This window comes from Bos taurus, chromosome 13 (genome assembly GCF_002263795.3).
Source record: "Bos taurus isolate L1 Dominette 01449 registration number 42190680 breed Hereford chromosome 13, ARS-UCD2.0, whole genome shotgun sequence".
NCBI classification, from domain to species: Eukaryota; Metazoa; Chordata; class Mammalia; order Artiodactyla; family Bovidae; genus Bos; species Bos taurus.
This window is the reverse complement of record NC_037340.1, coordinates 77,002,095-77,022,205: the sequence shown is the minus strand read 5'-3', so window position 1 is coordinate 77,022,205 and position 20,111 is coordinate 77,002,095. Positions and strand designations below refer to the sequence as shown.

General features: G+C 51.3%; 1 protein-coding gene across 2 annotated transcripts in view; it reads left to right on the top strand.

Moving 5' to 3' along the window:
• Positions 1–440: 440 nt before the first annotated feature.
• Positions 441–20,111, top strand: part of PREX1 (phosphatidylinositol-3,4,5-trisphosphate dependent Rac exchange factor 1) — a 181,152-nt gene continuing 161,481 nt past the window's right edge. For both annotated transcript variants that reach the window (XM_025001304.2, XM_025001303.2), the window contains exon 1: positions 441–782. In XM_025001304.2, the coding sequence (XP_024857072.1) occupies positions 570–782 (213 nt within the window). In that variant the 5' untranslated portion in view covers positions 441–569. The remainder of the gene's footprint in view (positions 783–20,111) is intronic.

Here is a 20,111-nt window from a genome sequence, read left to right as displayed (position 1 = left end):
CGCGCGCGTGCTGCGCGCGGCGGGGGTCGCGTGTGTAGAGGTGGGAGTGGCGTAGCCCGCGGCGGGCGGGGAGCCGGGCGCCACGCGTCCCGGCGCAGAGCTGGGGAGCCGGCCGCATTGCTTCGGCGCCTCCAGGCTCCGCGGGGCCCCGGGCGGAAGACTCTCGCCCGAGAAGCCCGGTCGTCCGGCTCGGGTTGAGCTGAGCTTCCGACGTAGCCGCACCGCGTCTCCAGGGGGACCGGGGCGCGCGCGGAGCGCCTGTGCGGCCGCGGCGCGGCGTGGCACTTGGCCGACGCTCCCTGGGCGGCGGGGCCCGCCGTCCCGGAGCCCCGAGGGCCAGCCTCCTCCCGCCCCTCGTCCGGCCTCCGCGCGCTGCCTCCGCCCCCGGCCCGGGCCGCCCGCCCCCAGGCCCGCCCGCCAGCCCGCCCGCCGCGCCATGCGCCGGGCCCGCCGCTGAGCCCGGCCCGCCGGCGCGCCCCGTCCGGGATGGGGCGCCTGGACGCCTGAGTCGCCGCTCTGCGCGATCGCCGCGCCGGAGGAAGGAGCTGGTGCCGCGCGGCCGCGTTAGGATGGAGGTGTCCGGCGGCCGCGATCCCGGTGGCGACGGGGCTGGGGACAGTGCCCCGCCGGACGCCCTGGCTCACGGCGCCGCTGCGCCCAACTCCGGCCCCTGTGCAGCCGCCCGGGAGTCGGAGCGCCAGCTGCGCCTCCGCCTCTGTGTCCTCAACGAGATCTTGGGCACCGAGAGGGACTACGTGGGCACCTTGCGCTTCTTGCAGTCGGTGAGTGTCGCCCCCCGGGGAGCGCGGGGTCAGTCTCTGCTCCGGCCGCCAGCCCTGCTGCGGAGCTCCGCGGGGGGTGTGGGGGGGCTCCCGCGTGGGTCCCCACAACCTGTGGCCACGGTCCCCGGGGAGGGGATCGCGAGGATCACCTCAGAGGCATCCCGCGGGGCGCGCAGAGCCGTTGGGGTGATCGGGCTGCTCCGGAGCTGGGTTGTCGCCTCTCTTGCCGGCCTGCGGTCCAGCCCCAACCCGGGGTCTCCTGCACTCCGTTCCACACCCCCCATACTCTACCTTTTTGTCTTTTTCTCCCCCTCTCAACCGCCCCGTTTCAAATAGTTTTAAAATTAGTTAAATCCGTGAGGCAGAATCCTTGGGACCCAGGCGCCGAGAGCTTGGGCTCCTGCGTTTTTGCCACCCGCCCCCGCCCCGGGGATTTCTTTGCCACTGCTCATCTAGGACGGACCCTGGAAATCCTCGAGCCCAGCATCCCTGCGCGCCCTGCAGAGTAGGATAAAACCCAAAGCCCGGAGTAGGAACAGAGGTCGCCAAAGCCCCCCGGTAGGACCCCTCTTTCCCACGCACACGCAGTTGCTGGGGCTGGGGGACTGTGGGTTTCGAACTCACGACTCGCAGGTTCCATCCCATCCCCCTCCACCCCCAACCTCAAGTTGCCAAACCACTGGCATCAGATTCTGTAAAATAACTGAGCGCTTATTATGCGCCAGGCGCCTACGTGTGTCGTGAGAAGGTTGGACCTTCCCAAGTGGCCCACGAAGTAGGGACGAATACCTCCCTCATTTTTCAGATGGGAGAATTTAGCTCCAGAGGGGCTGAGTAACTTGCCCAGAATCAAACAGCTGTTTAAGTGGGGATACTGGCTTTTGAACCAGGGCAGTCTCCGTCAGTGCTCCAAGCCCCTGTTCTCTACTGCATTTCTTTTTTGTTGTTGTTGTTTCTTCTCTTTCTTCTTCTTCTTCTTCTTTTTTTTTTGTCTGTGAGAGGGAGGAAGGGGCCACTTCCCTACCGTCCTAGGAAGTGAGAAAAGTGGCTAGGGGGTGGAGGGGGTGGGTCTGAGGCAGCCTGGCTGGAAGTTAGGAGACTGGCAGGGCTTTAATCTCCCAGCCTCCTGCTGGGACCTCATTTACTCCCTTCTCTGCTCTAGGAAGTCTTTTAATCCTGGTGCAGGAAGGGCTGGGGGCAGCAGGCAGCGGGGGCAGTTGGTGGCTCCTTCAGAAACCCCAGAGCCAGGCCCTGGAGTTCCCAGTCTCCCGGGGAAAGAGCGAGGCTCTGGCATCCTCTGGGATCCCCTGTGGCTTAGGGGTGCAGCCGAGGCTGTGTGAGGTCTGAGTTTTAACTCCAGGAGGATGGAGCCCTTCTCTCTGTGAAAGGAGGTGTGTGTGTGTGTGTGTGTGTGTGTGTGTGTGTGTGTGTGTTGAGGGGGTGGTGGAGGAGAGTTGTGCAGAGGCATTGAAAACCTTTTGGCTAAAGGACCCTTCTAGAAAAGCCTGTGAGAATGAAGCAGGATTGGCATTTCTTTCCCATCCCTCCCTCTCTCACAGAAAAAAGAAAAAAAAAAAAAAAAAGAATCTGCTCAGTTTGAAGCTGGCAGTTTCTGAATTAAAGATGTAGGCAGCCCTGGTGTCTGTGAGCAATGTCAGCTTCCAGGGAACTCCTCACTTCTCCTTCTGAGCCACTCCCTGCTTCTTAGTCTGGAAGAGAAAGAGCAAAGACAAGCCAGTTTTTACATTAATGGAGAAGAAAAGATACCTTGTACCCCCACATCCTTGCCCTGGATGGTGTGGTGCCTTTCGGAAGAGATAGGAGATGGTGTTTGGGTTCACTGTGGTTTTAAATTGTCCACATGTAGAGTCCAAGGAAGCTGAAATAATGGAAATTGATTAGAATCAACCATTCTTCTTATTAAAAAAGAACAGGAAAAAAGATAAAAGACTTCTACACTTCCATATCATCCCTTTGACACTTTGAATCTGCTGAATTCATCCTTTTTCTTTCTTTTGGACTGCCCCATCCGTTTTGAGATGAGCTGGTTCTGACTTTGACATCTTGGATCACTCTCGCACCTGTCCTGGCCTCAGTTTCTCCACTTGTCAGAGGCAGGGAGGGGAAGCCAGGCTTTCTTTCTGCCTTGTCCTTTTGGGTGTCCCCAAGCTTGTGCCAGCAAATGGACTGATTGTGTAACCTGACCAGCTGTACCTCAATTGTGAGCTGCAGGAGACCTCTCTTGTTTTGCTTTATCAGAAACGGTCCCTAAACAACCCAAGGTCTTTCAGTTTTGAAAACCCAGGGCTTGGAGCTTCACAAACTGCTAATTACCAAGGCTTTCCATGGCAGCCAGGCTGGCAGCCTGCAGGTTGTGAATCTCTCTTGTCTTCCCACTCCCTCCTCCCAGCCTTTATGTTATACTTACTGAGGGACTGTTCCTGCTTGGAAGAAATGTTGGGTAATCCCTCCTTGCTTTTAATTCCATGTGGCAGAGGCAGGTCTCAAAGGGCTGCCCTGGCTTCCTTGAGTCCCTCCTTTTAAGGTCCCTGTGCCAGTAGAAATGAAGCCTCTGTGGTAGACTGAGCATTATGGGAAATGCAGAAAAACCAGGTCTTAAGTTCTTGTGCTAGAGGAGGGCATGTTCTAGCCAAGGGTGGCAATATATGAGTGTTTCCAGAAATCCAAGTATGAGGTTGAGCTCTGGAGCCAAACTGCTGGGGGTCAGGTCCTTGGGCTCTGTGACCTTAGGCAAGTGGCTTAACCTTTCTGTACCTCACTTTCCTCATCTGTAAATGGAGAATGAGAGTACATCTTATAGGGTTTTGAAGCGGATAAGTGAATTATATTAATATATATAAAGCACTTAGAACAGTGCCTAGCAAGTTGTAAGGCAATTCTAAATCCTTCTGTCCATGGGATTTTCCAGGCAATAGTCCTGGAGTGGATTGCCATTTCCTTCTCCAGGGGATCTTCCCAACCCAGGGATCAAACCCGGGTCACCCGCATTGTAGACAGACGCTTTAACGTCTGAGCCACCAGGGAAGTCATTCTAAATATGAGTTATTATAATTAATTTTTATATGATACTTAAAGATTACAGATGATTAGGATTGTAGGATTTCAGTAGCCAGCAAGCAGGAGTAGTCAGGGAGGGCTGCCTGGAGGAAGTGAGATCTGAGTCATTACTGAAAGGAGGACAGGAACTCTGGGTGAATTTCCGTTTGACCATCTATATTCTAGAACTAGTGGTTTCGTTTGGTTCTGGGTTTGGGGGCTCTCAGTTTCCTCCAGAATCTCCCCATCTTTCCTTACCTCCTTCAGGAGCTGGATTGCACTTCCTCCCTTATCTCCAGTGGGGCCTGATGACTTTGGTGCCATATTCTCTGTCTATTTATTGAAGAGTCATGGGAAGGGAAAGACAGCCCTCTCGTATTGATGCTGGATCTCTCTTGGAGGACCCTCTAGAGATGGCAGGAGAAGATGCCTCGGGTTTTGAGAACCTTGGATCTCAGCCTTTAGAAGCCCTGGCTGTGTTAGGTGCACTGTATATACTCTTGTTAATAATGATAATGACAATGATATTCCTGCCTGTCATTACTGTGTAGGGGCTGACACTGATTCATTGCTTACCCTTCTATCCATTCATTTGATCTTTCCAGCACCCCTGTGAAGGAAGTGGTGTCTTATCCCCATTGGCAGATGAAGAAGCTGAGGCAAAGATGGTTTAAGTGAGCTGTCTGGTTCATGTAGACAGCTGCCTACCCTGGAACTCATGTCTGCAGCCACTTCACAGACTGCCTCTGGCTTATAAAGGGCTTGACTCGTGACTTACGGAGGTGGCAGAACTGGGATTTGAACCCAGATCTGTGTGACCCTTACCCTCTGCCTGGGCTTCCTCTGGTTACTTCCCCTCTGTGACGCCTGTCTCTTCCACAGAACGGGCACAGCTTAGAAGAATGGAAATGTCAGGCTGCTGGGTTCCTCCTCTGTACCCCGTGTCTCTTCGTGGCGTGAGGGTTGAGGGTGGGGCTCTGAAGCCAGGCTGCTGGTGTTCAAACCATGGCTTTACTCCACACTGCCTGTAGGTGGCCCTATGCAGGTCACCAGCCTGCTCCGTGTCTGTTTCCCCATCTGCATAATGGGCATAGTATATCAGCTGCTGCATCATAGAGGAAAGGTTGCATTTCCAATGAACCTGAGGTTATCGCTGTTAGCACTGTGCCAGGCGCACAGTAGGTGCCCAGAATGCTCTGGTAGCCTTTTGAGGGGATGTGCAGCATTGAGGGGGGGGCAAAAGAGTTGGTCTTTTTGGGGCTCAAAGTCTTCCCCCTTAAAAAGAGGCGGGGTGATCCTTGAACCCACTTGTCTCATGTTTAGATTGGTTTGGGGTCTCCACCTACAAGTCCAGGAGACTGCCTTTGGGAACAGCTGCCAATGGCTTCCCTGAAGGATGTATCATCCAGCCTGGGTGGATGGGCAGAGAGACTCCTGTGTCGGGGGTGGTCAGCAGACCCTTGGAGGGCTCCCCTTGGCTCTCTGATGAGAGAAAGGGCTCCCCATTTCTCCATGATGCAGCAGCTGCTATACTGTGCCCATTATACAGATGGGGAAACTGAGGCACAGAGCAGGCTGGTGACCTGCCCAGGGCTTCCTACAATCAGTGTGTAGTAAAGCCAGGACAGAACAAAGACGGGTCACTCTCAGATACCCAGAGGGTCTTGTGAACTGGCTGGGCCGGGGTCCTTGAGGAACAATAGGCAGAGAGCTCCCAGAATGCTTTCTGTGGTTCTGCTTTTTGGGGGTAGGAGACGAAAGCTTTTCTTCTCATTGGAGCTCTGGTTGCCCAAACAAGAAACTGTGGTTTTGTGTTGTCACTATTTTTTTTTTTTTTTTAAGATTTTTGTACTCTTAGTCTGACACTAGGGAGCGATGCTGGGGAGTGGGGGCGGGGGCTGCCTTTTAAATTTTGCAGTCACAGAATGACCTGCTCGGTGACGTGGCGGGGGGGTTTCACAAGGTTGTGTTGTGCAAAGGAGGATGCTCAGAAGTTCCGCCTTGGGAATATAAGCAATAACCATAATATGATATACATTGTTGTATGTATGACATGACAGGAATTGGGAGAAAAGGGTGGATAGATGTGTATCATATGAAGAAAGGCAAGCAGAAAGATAAAAAAAGAAAAAAGTTCTAAGAAATGCTATTTGAAATGCCCTCTCCATGTAAAATTAGGCATATATATGAGAATATATTTTTTACAACTCGCCAACAGAAGGAATTATTGTACTTTCAGCCTGATCATTAGTTGAATGCACAGCAATAGTAATAATAATTTTGCTAAGATGTACGTAGCGCGAGATGTTTGCAAGCCCCAGGAAAAGCATTCTCTGTGTATCAGCTCCAGCTTTCCAGGTGTTATTGTGCTTCCTGTTCTACAAATGAAACAAAAGCACAGAGAGGTCAAGTCAGTTTCCCAGCGTCACACAGTTCGACGGAACTGGGATTCAAACCCAGGTAGTCTTGACTGCACAGTCCGCGTTCTTTAACGCTACCCTGACCTGCCCCAACAGGGTGCTGTGCTCACGACCCACATTCAAGAATTAAGCCCGGCGATCCAAATGATCTGAGCTTTAGGATGTGAGGGACCCAGGACCAGCCCACTTTGTTTTGGGCTGAACGTCATCAGGAAGGCAGTGAAAATTTTGTGATGATAAAAACCTTAGCATCAGCAGAAGTTAGGCGGGGCCCCTCTTTTGTGTATGGCACACACAGCTACGTACAGGTAAAGCCATAAATAAATTAGACTGCTTTTTTCGGAGGTAGAGGGAGCATCTGCTGTGTATTCCAGTCCGTGTTCCAGGCCACGAGGATGCAGCCGCCAACGGGCCAAACGTGGTCCTTGTCCTTATGAGAAAGATGAGTCAACAGGGATGCTCGAACTCATGTATTTGAATGAGTGTGTTCTTCAAACAAACATCCCAGACACCCACTCGCTATTATTCCGATGTTTGCTCTTGTAACTGTTGCTCTGTCACTTTAAGAAGAGATGGATGGGGTTGGTGTCCCTGGCTTTTGGAGGCTTCAAGGGCACCACTTTCTTCGAGAGTGTCCCTTTTATCAAGCCAGTGAGCAGAAGAGCTGTTGGACTCAGGGCCACACCCTCAGATTAAGAAACCCACATCCTCTCTGCTTTACAGCTGGCCCTCTCTTAAAGCTTTTATAAAAGTTGAGTCTTTGAAGTAGGCCGTGCCTCGCTGCAGAACTTTACCTCCCAGATTTTTGTGTTTTCTCTTCTCCAATAGACATAGGTTCTCTGGCTGGAACCCTAGTGGGAAGTGGGTAACCAGGGTTTGCTGTCCCACTGGCTTTGTTTCGAAAGCACCAGGTGAGGTCAGAGCTGGTTCCTGCCCCAGAATTTAGGAGACATAGAACTTGTGAGCAAGCCAGGGGTGGAGGCAGGGTCTGAATCTCCTTGTTTTGCAGGTGAGGCCCCCGGAGGGACCCCCTAGAAGTTGTGTCCCTCAGAGGGAGGTAAGCCCTGGTCAAGGGTGGTGACTGCTGCTGACAGTTCCATCCTGACAGTTCTTGGGAGAGAAGGCTTGGGGGCCTTCTCTGGGGACTTGTGTTTTAGCCTGGATCCACTGTCCCCCTTAAACAAGTTCTACAAGGGGCATTTCCAGCCCTAGTAACTGATTTGGGGTGAATCCCTTCATCTTTCAACCTTTGGCATTATTGGCACATCGGGCAGGATTATTCTTTGTTTGTAGGGGTGGCCTGTGTGTTGCAGGATTTCAGAGGCATCCTTGGCCGCCACCTACTAGATTCCAGTAGCGTCCCCTTCCCCCTGTTGGGGCGATCAGAAGTGTCTCCAGACATTGTCACATATCCCTTGGGGGCAAAATAGCCCCTGGCTGGGAATCACTGGCTGAAACCTCCTTTGATCACCAGCTCTGCTTTTGGCCCATTTGAAGGCAATTACATGTGTAGTGTTGATATGTGTGTGTGTGTGAATGTGTATGTGTTTACCTAAATGGCGTGGTATGGTTTGTATTTTTCACTCTGCAGTGTGTCTTGGGTTCATGGTTAAGGGCACAGACTCTGGAGACAAAAACAGCCTGTGTTTGAAACGCAGCTCTGCCCCTGTGTGACCTTGGACGAGTCGTTTTGCTTCTGTGAGCCCTGGTTTCCTCATCTGTAAGATGGTTGTAGTCCCCCTAGGGTGGCTGCAAGGATCGAGTGTAGTCACTCACACTCCTGGTGCAGCTGGGTCCTGGGGCAAGATCAGTCTCCCTGAAGTACAGGCCACAGAAGGAATCCCTGAGGAAGGAGGGAAGCCTCCAGACTCCCAGACGAGTCTGGATTTTTAGGTTTATTTTTATTTTCTCTACTCTTTGAGGGCCAGAAGGGAATCTGCCTGTCCGCCCCTCTTCTGTCGTGTGGTCAGACACACAATCTGTGTTTACCCGCCCAGTTCCTTCCCCAGGGTGGAGCTGGCAACTGACCCCTTGGTTCTGGGCCAGGAGAGGTGAGGCTATTTCAGGCTGGCTGGCCTAGGGCCACTGAAGATTGGTAGAGGCAGGTGGCCAGTTGCTGGGGAGGGTGGGTAGCTTCTGCAAGAAGCTGCTCCCAGGAGGAGTGAGGCCAGGGTCACCGTGGGGTATAGGCAGTCAATGCCTTCATTCACAAATTCACTTCTTAAACAAACAGATGTTAAGCACCTACTAAGTGTCAGACATATGGGCTAGATGTTGGCACATGGCCAGTACAAGATGGACAAAGTTCTTGCCCTCGTGGAATCTTCACACAGTACAAAAAGAGATGGCTTGAGCAAGTGACGAGAGGTGTAATCATGATAAGATAATCCACTGAGGTCCTGCTGGGTGCCAGGTACTGTATGAATTATCTCTTTGAGCCCTTGCAGTAACCCTTTGGAGTAGAGACTGTCATTATATCTATTTTGCTCCTGGGGAAGCCAAGGCCCAGAGAGGCTGAGGAAATTGCTCAAGTCCACACAGTTTGGGGAGAAGGCAGTGGCAACCCACTCCAGTGTTCTTGCCTGGAGAATCCCAGGGACAGAGGAGCCTGGTGTGCTGCCCTCTATGGGGTCGCACAGAGTCGGACACGACTGACGCGACTTAGCAGCAGCACACAGTTTGGAGTGGGTGCCCCGAGGAGAAAGGAAGGGGGAGGTACCCTGGTGACGGAGGTGGTGTCATCTGTTGACATGAGGTGGTCAAGGGAGGCCTCTGAAGAGGTGGCCGAGAAGGAGCCCGCTGAGGAAGGAGCTGAGAGAAGCGTGCTCCAGGTGGTGGGCACAGCGTGTGCAAAGGCCCTGAGGCAGGGCCCAGTTCGGCTTGCTGAAGAGGAGGTCAGGTTGGCGTGGGCAGCAGGGGTTCTGGCGGTGTGAACCTCACGTGCACGGTGAGCCGTTTGGGCTTGAGTCTTAGTGGGATGAGGAGGCCCTGGGGTGTGGCACCGTCTGACTGATGACCTGAAACTCAGGACTGCATGGCGCCCTTCCCAAGGTCCAGCAAACACCTCCTGCTTCCTTCCTGGGCACCTCGCCAGGAGGAGGACCACATCTTCCCCTCCCACAGGCAGCTCCCCCCTGTCTGTGCCCCGGCTGTCTAGTGACCTGGGCGATTCTGTCCTCTGTCTGGGTGGGTGCTGTGAGCCGACCACACGTGGAGAGGAGTTTGGGCCCCTCTTCGTGGCCTGGGTGTGGACGGGCTGCACTGGGAGGGCTGTTGAGGTGTGAGACGGGTGCCTGCTTCCCGTGAGGGAGGGCCACCCCATGTTTTCTGTTCAGGAAACTGATTTGCATGATTAAAAACTGTTCGGTGGCACCTCTGACTCCACCCTCCACTCACAGCCGTCACAACAGCACTTAACCTGGCGTCAGCTCGCGTGTCTTTTACACACCCACTTCACAGATGAGAAAAATGGAGGCACTGAGGGTAACTCGCCCGGGGACCCACCCTGGGGAACTGGCCTCTGCCTCCGCTGCTCTCATCCTTGCCTCCCGTGGTCTGCTCTCCATGCACAGCCCGAGGAGCCTCGTTAGACTTGTTAGGTCGTGCCGCTGCCCCGTTCAAAGCCCTGCTGTGGCTGCCAGCGCCCTCAGTCAAAGCCAGGTCCTCAGGGTGGCCCAGGAGGTCCCACACCACTTGCCCTGTCTCTTCTCCCCTCCGTCTCTGAGGCATCTTTTTTTTTCATACCTTTTTTTTAACATTGAGGTATGATTCACACACTATACATTCTACCCCCTCAAGAGCACAGTTCAGCGGTTTGGGGTATATTCACAAAGTTGTGCAGTCATCGCTGCCGTCTAATTCCAGAGCGTCCTGTCGCCCTCCCTTGCTCCCCTCCAGCCACATGGACCCTTTCTCAGGGCCCCAGGCGTGCTCCTGCATCAGGGTCTTCCCATTTGTTCTGTCTGGAGTGCACTTCCTCCAGTATCCCCATGGCTTACTCCTTCAGGCCTCTGCTTAAACCTCGTGGTCTTCGGAAGGTCTTTTCTGACTACCCCACCACCACTTCCTGTTTGAAATTGTATTCTGCCCCCACTTACTGCTTCCTGTCTCCTTTTCTCTGGGTGGTCCTTTATTCACTCTCTCTCTCCAGCACTGTTAAAAAGTGCCTGGCACATAGTAGGTGCTCATTAAATATCTGTCAAGTGAAGAAAAAAAAAACATCTCCTCTGCACACACACACACATTTATTTGTTTATTTTTGACTGTACTACGCAGCTTGTAGGATCTTTGTTCCCCCACCAGGGATTGAACCCACATCCTTGGCAGTGAAAGTGCGTAGTCCTAATCACTGGACTACCAGGGAATTCCCATATGTTTAAAATAATGTGATGGTCTTAATTTATATAAATGCTCAGTATTTTTGTGTGGATTTTTGGGCCCTGGGGTCTGGCCCAGACTATCTGGGTCTGAATTGTGTCTCTGCCCCTCAGTGGCTCTGCGATCCTTGGCAAGGAGTTTCCCCAAGGAGTTTCCCCTCTCTCGACCTCAGTTTCCTCATCTGTAAAATGGGTTGGGACACTTTGTTCAGTGTTGGCATATGGCCAGGCTCCAGTCAATGGTAGTTGTTCTTTTATTAAAATTATTATCATGTTTTAGAATCTCAGTATTTCCCTTCTTTTTGCTCAAGAACAGTTATGGGGTCTTGTCTTGAAAAACGTGCCTCAGATCATTCTTGGGGCTTGAAATAAGCAACTGAATTCATTTTGGCCAGGTGGCCCCTTGACCCGGACTCCTGGTCTCTGTACTCCTGTCTCTGAAGGCAGTTGGGAGCAAGGACATCTTTGGGATGACTGGCATTTGGAGCTAGAAGAGATTATTCATCTCCTTCCCTGAGGAACCCACCCAAAGATAGAAAAAAAAAATGGTCATCTTCTCAAAAATGCATGAAGGCCCCTCCTATTCTCCCACTCTGAAATCTCTCCACAGACTTGAGTGGACACAGAATAAACCATTCTCTTCCTGGGCGAGGCTGTTGTACATTCTGCTTTCTTTGCATCCTCACAGTTGTGCAGATGAAGAAACTGGGGCCCAGAAATGTGAGGCCACTTGCCCAAGATCACAAGAGAGGGTGTATCCGTTGTCTATCGCTGTGGAACAAACTACCCCGCATTTAGTGTCTGAAGCAGCCCTATTGATGACCACCATGCAGTTTCTGTGGTCAGAATTCTGGGCACTGGGTAACTGGGTTTTCTTCTCCGGGTCTCACATGGCTGCGGTCATGGTATTGGCTGGACTAGCATCTCGTCTGAATCTTGGGGACCTCTGTTTAGCTTCTTGGGTGAATTTAGTTCCTTGCGGCCGTCGGACTGAGGTCTCATGTTCTTTCTGGCTGTTTGCTGTGATGACTCTCACCTCCTCAGATCCTTGTCATGTGCTTTAAAAAAAAATCCGTTCAGACAGTCTCTGCCTTTTAATTAGATTGTTTAGCTCATATACATTAATGCAGTTATTGACAGGGTTGGGTTTAGGTCTAACATCCTGGCATTTCGTTGGATCTCCTTCCTCTCCTGTCCCCATTGTGCTGGAGGAAAGGGGAGCAGGAAGTGCAGACTGGTTGAATCCAGACCCCTTGCTGTGGCTTACACGGCCTCTGAGGTCTGGACTCTGCTCACCACGCCAGCTTCATCTTCCTCTGCATTCATTATGTCCCGGGCTTTCTGTTCTTGAACTTGCTAGGCTGGTTCTACCTTCTCAACCTTTTCGTTTTGCTGTTCCTCTTGCCTGTAGCACCTCTAACTGTGCTGTGCATGGGGCCCTTCCCTCTCGTTTAGCTGTATAACCCCAGTGTCACTTCCTCAGGGAGCCTTCAGTCCTGGTCTCTGTTTCACCACACCCATTTTCTTCTTGGTACCTGTCACTCCCTGAGATAGTCTGTTTACTTGATTGGCGTCTGTCTCCCCCACTAGGATACAAGTCATACGAGGTCAGGGCCCCTGCCTGCTGTGTTCACTGACAGCCCTGCAGCACCCAGCACATAATGGGCACTCTGTTCATGTGGGTCTCGGGAGTGAGTGTGTGAGCGAAAGGGATTGGATGGGGTTTACTGTGTGGTGGAGGCTCTCCCAGGTCCTGCCACCAGGCCTTCTGGTTCCTTGACTTTGGGGAGCGTGGACCTCAGCGTGGGGAGTGCCTGCAGACTGGCGTCCTTGGCCTCTTGCCCTCACCACGCTGGGAGGGCCGAGGGAGCTCTGCGTGGTCCCAGCCACTAGCTGATGGCAGGCTGGGCTGTTGATTGGGTGTTTTTAAAAGAATTTTTAAAGTTTATTAATTAAAAAAATTAAATTTTTTTTTGTCTGTGCTGGGTCTTCGTTGCTGCATCGGGGTTTCTGCAGCGGCGGTGGCGGGGGCTGCTCTCCGTTGTATTTTTTTTTGTCTGTGCTGGGTCTTCGTTGCTGCATCGGGGTTTCTGCAGCGGCCGTGGCGGGGGCTGCTCTCCGTCGTAGCGCGCATTCTTCTCATTTCGGTGGCTTCGCTCGTTGTGGAGCACGGGCTCTATAGACACAGGGGCTCGTGGCGCGCAGGCTCAGGAGTTGCGCTTCGAGGGCTTGGGTGCCCCGCAGCATGTGGAATCTTCCTGGAGGAGGGATCGAACCCGTGTCCTGTGCATTGTCAGGCAGAGTCTTATCCACTGTACCACCAGGGAAGTCCAACTGGGTGGTTTTTTAAGACTTATTTCCCCCTGATCAAAAAGGTCATAAATATAGTGGGCGTGTATGTGTCAAAAACATATTCTTTTATGTCCTTTTATTACAGACTCTCTCATATGGAACCAAATATGGTAAAATGATGTTTTATGTATGTACCTGGCCGTATATGTTACACATTTCTGCACATGGTCAGAGGTCTAGACGTAAAACTCCAGTCTGCTGTATTTGTGGACATTTTAATTCACTTTTTGAAAGTTAATTTTTGGGTACCTTTTAATGTTGACATTTCAAGAATAGAGAGCACCCCATAGACCGTTACCCTAGGTTCACCAGTTTGTTTTCTAATTCTCCCCTCTCCTTTCCCCTCCCCACCTCTCCCACCTCGTACACACACATGCATGCACACACACACACACAGAGTTTTTATTATGTTGATCCATTTGAGAATAATTGCAGACATGATGCCCCTAAATAATCTCCTAAGAACACAGGTATTCTCTGCTATAATCACAGTACCCTGAACAAAATCGGGAAATGTAACATTGATAGTAAATTATACAATCCACAATCTGAATTCAGATTTCACCTGTTTTTCCAAGTGTTCTTTATACTTCCCCTCCGCTCTTTCCCATCTCCAGAATCCAGTCCTGGATCGTGCATCGTGTTTAGTTGACCTCACTGGCGATTTTGACTGCGTGTGACTTTTACCACTTGTGTGGGTGGTAGAAACTCTCTGCTGAGATGTAGTTCTTCCACGATTGTCCCCAGGCCACCACTTAGCAGCTCTGTGACCTTGGGCAGATGGCTCCCGGGCCTCAGTTTCTTTGGCTGTGAAATGGGGAGATCTCCTTTTCTCCCTTGCACACGTTTTCTTGAGTGTCTGCTGTGTTCCCGGGTGTGTTGACACTGGGGATTCGGCAGTCACAGGGTAGGCAGACATCTGGGTCCTCAGGCTGGTGGCTGAGAGGAGAGGATTTGGTGGAGCGAAATACAGTAGTAGGTGCTGTGCATGGAGCTGGCTCCCAGGGACACCCTCTTCACGTGGGCCGTTTTTGCTGTCACTTTGCTCGTTGTGGAACATTTGGAGAATAAAGACAAGCAAAAAGATCTCACCTTTGCAAACAGCTGTTTCACCTTTCGGCACATTTCCTGCTTGTCCTTTGCGTGTTGTTTCAGCCGAGGTGTGATCACACCACACACACGGTGTTATGTTTCTCTTGCCTCTTCTGTGCAGCTCCTGTGTCACTAGTAAGTACACTCCATCGCTAAGCTTTCGATGGCTTTGTAGTGAAACATGGGTCTCTGGGTCCGCACTGTCCAAGCTGACTTGTTAGGAAACTGTTGACCGAAACTGCCCACCTTGGCCAGGCCCACTTGCCTGGGTTGTCTCACAACAGGAGGCACCCATAAGGAACATGCTGCTGAAAACTGACTGGGAGCATTCGGGAGGGGTCAGAAGAGGGAGGAGGGAGATGACCAACCTCCCAGAATCCTTTGCGTTGGCTTCCATCTTGGCTGGGCGATGCCACCAGGAAGGACCCTGAATCAAACTATGGGCTGAACAAGATGACTGGCCAGAGACAAGCCAGAAAAGAACCCCGTTCCCCTAAAACCCAGGACTGTGAGCCATGTGGTAGAGCAGTTCTCCTGGGCTCCCTCACCCCGCTGCTCTCCTCCTGGGCACCCCCTTCCAATGAAGTCTGTTGCTTTATCAGCATGGGTGTCTCCTCGGACAGTTCATTTCTGAGTGTTAGACAAGAGCCCACTCTTGTGCCCTGGAAGGGGCTTCTCCTTCCTGCATTAGAATCCTGGTTACTTCCCAGCTGTGTAATGGTGGGCAAATTGCTTTACCTGGGCACGCTTCATTCTGAAACTAGTGCCTAGCCCTTAGACTGATGGGGAATTAGATGAATTAAGACCTGTCATGCTCTCAAAGCAATGCCTGGCACATGGTAAATGCTTGGTATATATTAGCTATAGTTATAATAATTATTACAATAACATAATGTAATAATATAATATAATAACACAATGTGCTAAGTCGCTTCAGTCGTGTCCGACTCTGTGCAACCCCATAGACGGCAGCCCACCAGGCTTCCCCGTCCCTGGGATTCTCCAGGCAAGAACACTGGAGTGGTTTGCCATTTCCTTCTCCAATGCATGAAAGTGAAAAGTGAAAGTGAAGTCACTCAGTCGTGTCCGACTCTAGCGACCCCATGGACTGCAGCCTACCAAGCTCCTCCATCCATGGGATTTTCTAGGCAAAAGTACTGGAGTGGGGTGCCATTGCCTTCTCCAATAACACAATGTAATAATATACTATAATAACATAATGTAATAATATACTATAATAACATAATGTAATAATATACTAATAAAACTATTATTATCTTTTAACCATCCCTTTTATATTGAGTATTTACATAGATTTCAGCTTTTCACAATTACAGAGCATATGTGTCTTTGTTCAAGCTGCCAGTTCAGTAACTGGAAGCTGAAGAAACTTTGGTTTAGGGCCTTGTGGTCTTTACCAATCCAAAGAAATGACCAACACCTAGAACCCTAGAATTGAGTTGTCAGAGCAAGGAGAATCCATGACATTATCTCAGCCGATTGTGTCATTTTTCCCGATGCGGAAACCGAGGCACAAAACCGTTCAGTGAGTTAGTTGGTTCAGGCTTACCAACTGAGTTTGTGGCTGAGACGGAACTTGAAATTGAAAGCAGAACCCCAGGATTGTTCTGCTCTCGTCCAACAGCTCAGATGCTTGGAGGACAGAGAGGGAGGGTTTAAGTTGTGTCCAAGTGAGCTGGAGGAATCCTGTGTACCCAGAGGTTTCCTGTGTCTTTGGGAAACTTTATTTTCAGCTCCTTTGACTTCAGTGGCCATACATGATGTGTGTATGTGTGTCTGTCTGTCTGTCTTTCTATCATTCAGTGGTCATGGGTCCATAGCCCCATGAGTTCCAAACTGCGGGTCCTCAGGCCAGCATAGGCCTGTGCAGTGTTTAAAAATTTTGTTTTTATTGGTTGCCAGTATTTCTTGAAAAATTAAGAAATTTCATATGAAAATCTTTATTTCTGAGTTCTTCAATAATCAGAAGACCGGTCCGCATTAAGCTTGTGTGCCTACAGGCAAACACTTGCCTGGAGCTGAACAGCAGCTGCCTTCTTTAGACAGGACTTGCAGTCTTCAGCCTGCCACAGTCCCTACCCTTCCCTAACGTCCTGACATTGAAACCCAACGTTGCTTGCCATTTGCCATTGTGCTTGCTCTGCTGGACTTAAAAAAAAAAATAGACTCGAGGACATTGGAAGAGTTCTTCTAACCCTTGTTTCTATCATAGAAATCTGAAAGCCAGACCAAGAGAGCTTCATTCATGTTCTTTTCTGTTTGTTGTTTGGAAATGTTGTTGGCTTCTTGATTTTTGGTTGTGCTGGGCTTTCTCTGGTTGTGGTGAGTGGGCTGCTCTCTAGGTACAGTGTGCAGGCTTCTCGTGTGGTGGCTCCTCTTGCTGTGCAGCTGGGCTCTAGAAAGCACAGGCTTCAGTCCTTGTGGTGCACGGGCCTAGTTGCCTCACAGCACGTGGGATCTTCCCGGACCAGGGATCGAACCCGTGTCTCCTGCATTGGCAGTCAGATTCTTAACTCCTGAGCTGCCGGGGAGGTGTGAGAGTTACATGTTTTAAGAAACAAAGGCGGCCGGCTCTCCCTTTGGAAGGAGGATGGATTCGATTCCCTTTGGAAGGATTACTGTCACCTTTAGTAATCTCTGAAGGAGATCAGCTCTTGGATTTCTTTGGAAGGAATGATGCTAACGCTGAAACTCCAGTACTTTGGCCACCTCATGCGAAGAGTTGACTCATTGGAAAAGACTCTGATGCTGGGAGGGATTGCGGGCAGGAGGAGAAGGGGACGACAGAGGATGAGATGGCTGGATGGCATCACCGACTCGATGGACGTGAGTCTGAGAGAACTCCGGGAGTTGGTGATGGACAGGGAGACCTGGCGTGCTGCGATTCATGGGGTCGCAAAGAGTCGGACACGACTGAGCGACTGAAATGAACTGAACTTAGTAAGCAAAAAAAGTGCTTTTTTTGTCCAAAGGTTGTGACTCTCATCGTCATCACGGAGGACACCCATCTGGCCCCAGCCCCAGCCCCTTCCACTCAGGCAGCTCAGTTTGAGATGCATCTCGTAGTTTGTGGGTGGTCCCTCTATTCTCTGAGGTGAGCAGAGGGGGAGAAGGTGGCTCTCTCTTGGAGAGGGTGATTCTCTTACCCAAGCTTCCACTTCCTGTGGCCTGTGGGCAGTCACTCTCCTTTCTTTTTTGCAACCTCAGCTGTCGAACTGGAGGTTCCCACATTCATCTGTCCTGCTTCCTGAATCTTGTTGTGTACTTGGGCTCCTTTGGGAGATTCCGGGCCGCAGATCCCAGAGAGGACGCAGTGGGCTCCTCTTTGGGTGTTCGGGGGTCCCTCAGTTACCACTGGGGGCCTCCGCTTGGACTCGAGGACCCCGATGCCTTCCCAGTGAGGCTTGGCGTCCTCTTCCTCTTGTGCAGCTCCGTGGAGTTTCTCTCCCCTGCTTTGTCTCTCCAGAATCTAGAAGGTTTTGAAACAGCAACAATAAAAGAGCAGCAAGTGCTGGTCCTCAGGCTTCTTTTGTTGCAACTGATGGAAAACCAGTTTAATGCCTTCAGCACAGACTGGTCTTGCTTGGTTTGTGTAGGGGAGGGTCTGGCTACTCCAGTGGGGTGAGTGGGCTCTGATTGGCTGTCTTGAGTCACGTGCCCAGCCCAGACCCCTGTCACTGAGGCTGACTGGCCAGGTCTGGGTGAGGGGCCCACCTGTACACCGTGCCCATGGAGGAGCCGTGAGTCCTGGAAGGCAGACTCCAGGGCCCTGGGACCGGGAGAAGGGGAGGGATGCCAGCTGAGAGCATCTCTTCTCCTCTGTGCTGGTACTGTCATCCTGGATTGGAAGCCTTTGCCTTCCCCCGAGTCTTGGGGCCCAGGGAAGCTCTGTTGTCACTGGGGCTGCCCACATTGCTCGGTGGTGTTTCCACATCCTACCTTCAAAGCCTTGCTCATATCCTGCTTCCTGAGAAGACCTTCCTTGACCGTTCTGGCTCTTGCATGGGTCTAATAATAGCACCAGCATCCACATGTGTGTGATGTCCTCAGGGGACAAGTCTCAAGCAACATAGGCTCCCCGGAATCTCGTGGAGAAGCCGATCCTGTGTTACCTATTTTATCCATGAGGAAACAGGCTCAGAGAGGTTCAGTGCCCAGAAAGGCTTCAGGGTCACACAGCATCTTCTCTTTCATTGGAGGCTCTCGCCTGTGTGTTTTGTTTTCTCTGAGGCCACACAACCTGGATTTGAATCCCTGGTGGCTCAGTGGTAAAGAATCTGCCTGCAATGCAGGAGTCCTGGGTTCGATCCCTAGGTCAGGAAGATCCCCTGGAGGAGGACATGACAACCCACTTCAGTATTCTTGCTTGGAGAATCCCATGGACAGGGGAGGCTGGCGGGCTATAGTCCATGGGATCAGAAAGGCTGAGTGACTATACGTTCACACTTTTCTGCCTCTTTAGGAAAATGGCTTAACCGCTGTATCTGGGGAAGAACATTCTAGGTACAGGGAATAGCAAGTGCAAAAGCCCTGAGGCAGGGGTGTGTTTCAGGAGCAGAACGGAGGCAGTGAGTCCCGTGAAAAACGAAGGAGAGGTGAAGTCAGGGAGGTAACTGTACGAGTGGAGAGGCTGGTGGGCAGACTGGGCTATTGTAAGGACTTTGCATTTGACTTTGAGAGGCGGGGAAGCCCTTGGAGCTTTTGAACAAAGGAGGGACAGAATCTCGCGTAGTTGTCCCAGGATCCGTTTGGTTACCAGGGGAGAATGGACTGTAGAGGGGCAACATGGAGGCAGAGGGGGAGGCTGCATGGTAGTAGCCCAGGTGGAACAACGCGACAGCTGGGGTCTGGGGTGTTCTGCAGGTGGTTAGAAGTTAGTTATTTGCCGCTCCTTTGTGCTCCTGGGTTGTTCATTAGCTGTGTGACCTTGGGTCCTGGCTTTAATCTCATTGAGCCTCAGTTTTCTCATCTGTAAAATGGGGTTAATGGTGTTACTTCTCTTATCAGGCTGTGAGTATGAATTGCATGCAATGTAAAGGGCTTTCCGGAATGCCTGCCAAACACTCAGCAAATATTTGTAGAATAAACCAGTGAGTGAACGACAGGGAGTTTGGTGCTGTTCCAGCTCTGCCCAAGGGAGCATCTACCCCTGAGGTTAGCCCCAGAGTGGGAAGCATCCTGCCCTGCCATCCCCAACTCTACCCTCCTCCTCCTGACACATGGAGATTTGAATGAACAGAACCCAGAATGTTCTGGCAACAGTCGTTCCCTCTTTCCTAGTGACAAAGACATCTTTGTTATTCCTGGGTGTGAAATCCATCTGAGAAATGGTGCAGGCTCAGAGGGCAGCTTACAAGGATGGGGAGGGACTTGGGAGGAAGACATCTCAGGGCCCCATGGAGGGACAGCCTGCTCCCCAACAATCACGTAGCCTCATGTGGGTCAGAAAACAATTCTCTTGAATTGGTAGTGTTTTGTGGAATGAGAACTATGTGGAGCCACATTCTTGCTCAGTAACCACATCAATCAACATTACCATTATCTGTCTCTCACACACAGAAAAAGTCGTAATACCCGGTGCTGATGTGCTTGTTTGGAAATGGACAGTTCCATGATTCCTGTCAAGAGTATTAATGCTGCTGTCTTTTGGGAAGAATAGTCTGGCCATGTTTTCTTATTTGTTCATTTATTTTCCTTCTAACTTCGTTGAGATACAATTCAATGAAATTGGAAGGAAAGTAAATCAGAGGATGAGATGGTTGGATGGCATCACCAACTCAATGGACATGAGTTTGAGCAGGCTCCGGGAGAGGGTGAAGGACAGGGAAGCCCGGCATGCTGCAGTCCATGGGTTCGCAAAGGGTCGGACACGACTGAGCAACTGAACAACAACAAATGATTCACACACAGAAGTGTGTAAGTTTAAGGCGTACAGCGTGATGATTTGATGTACGTCGTGCAGTGATGATCCCGTTAAGTTTAGTTGACTATCCGTCAGCTCGTATGGCTAC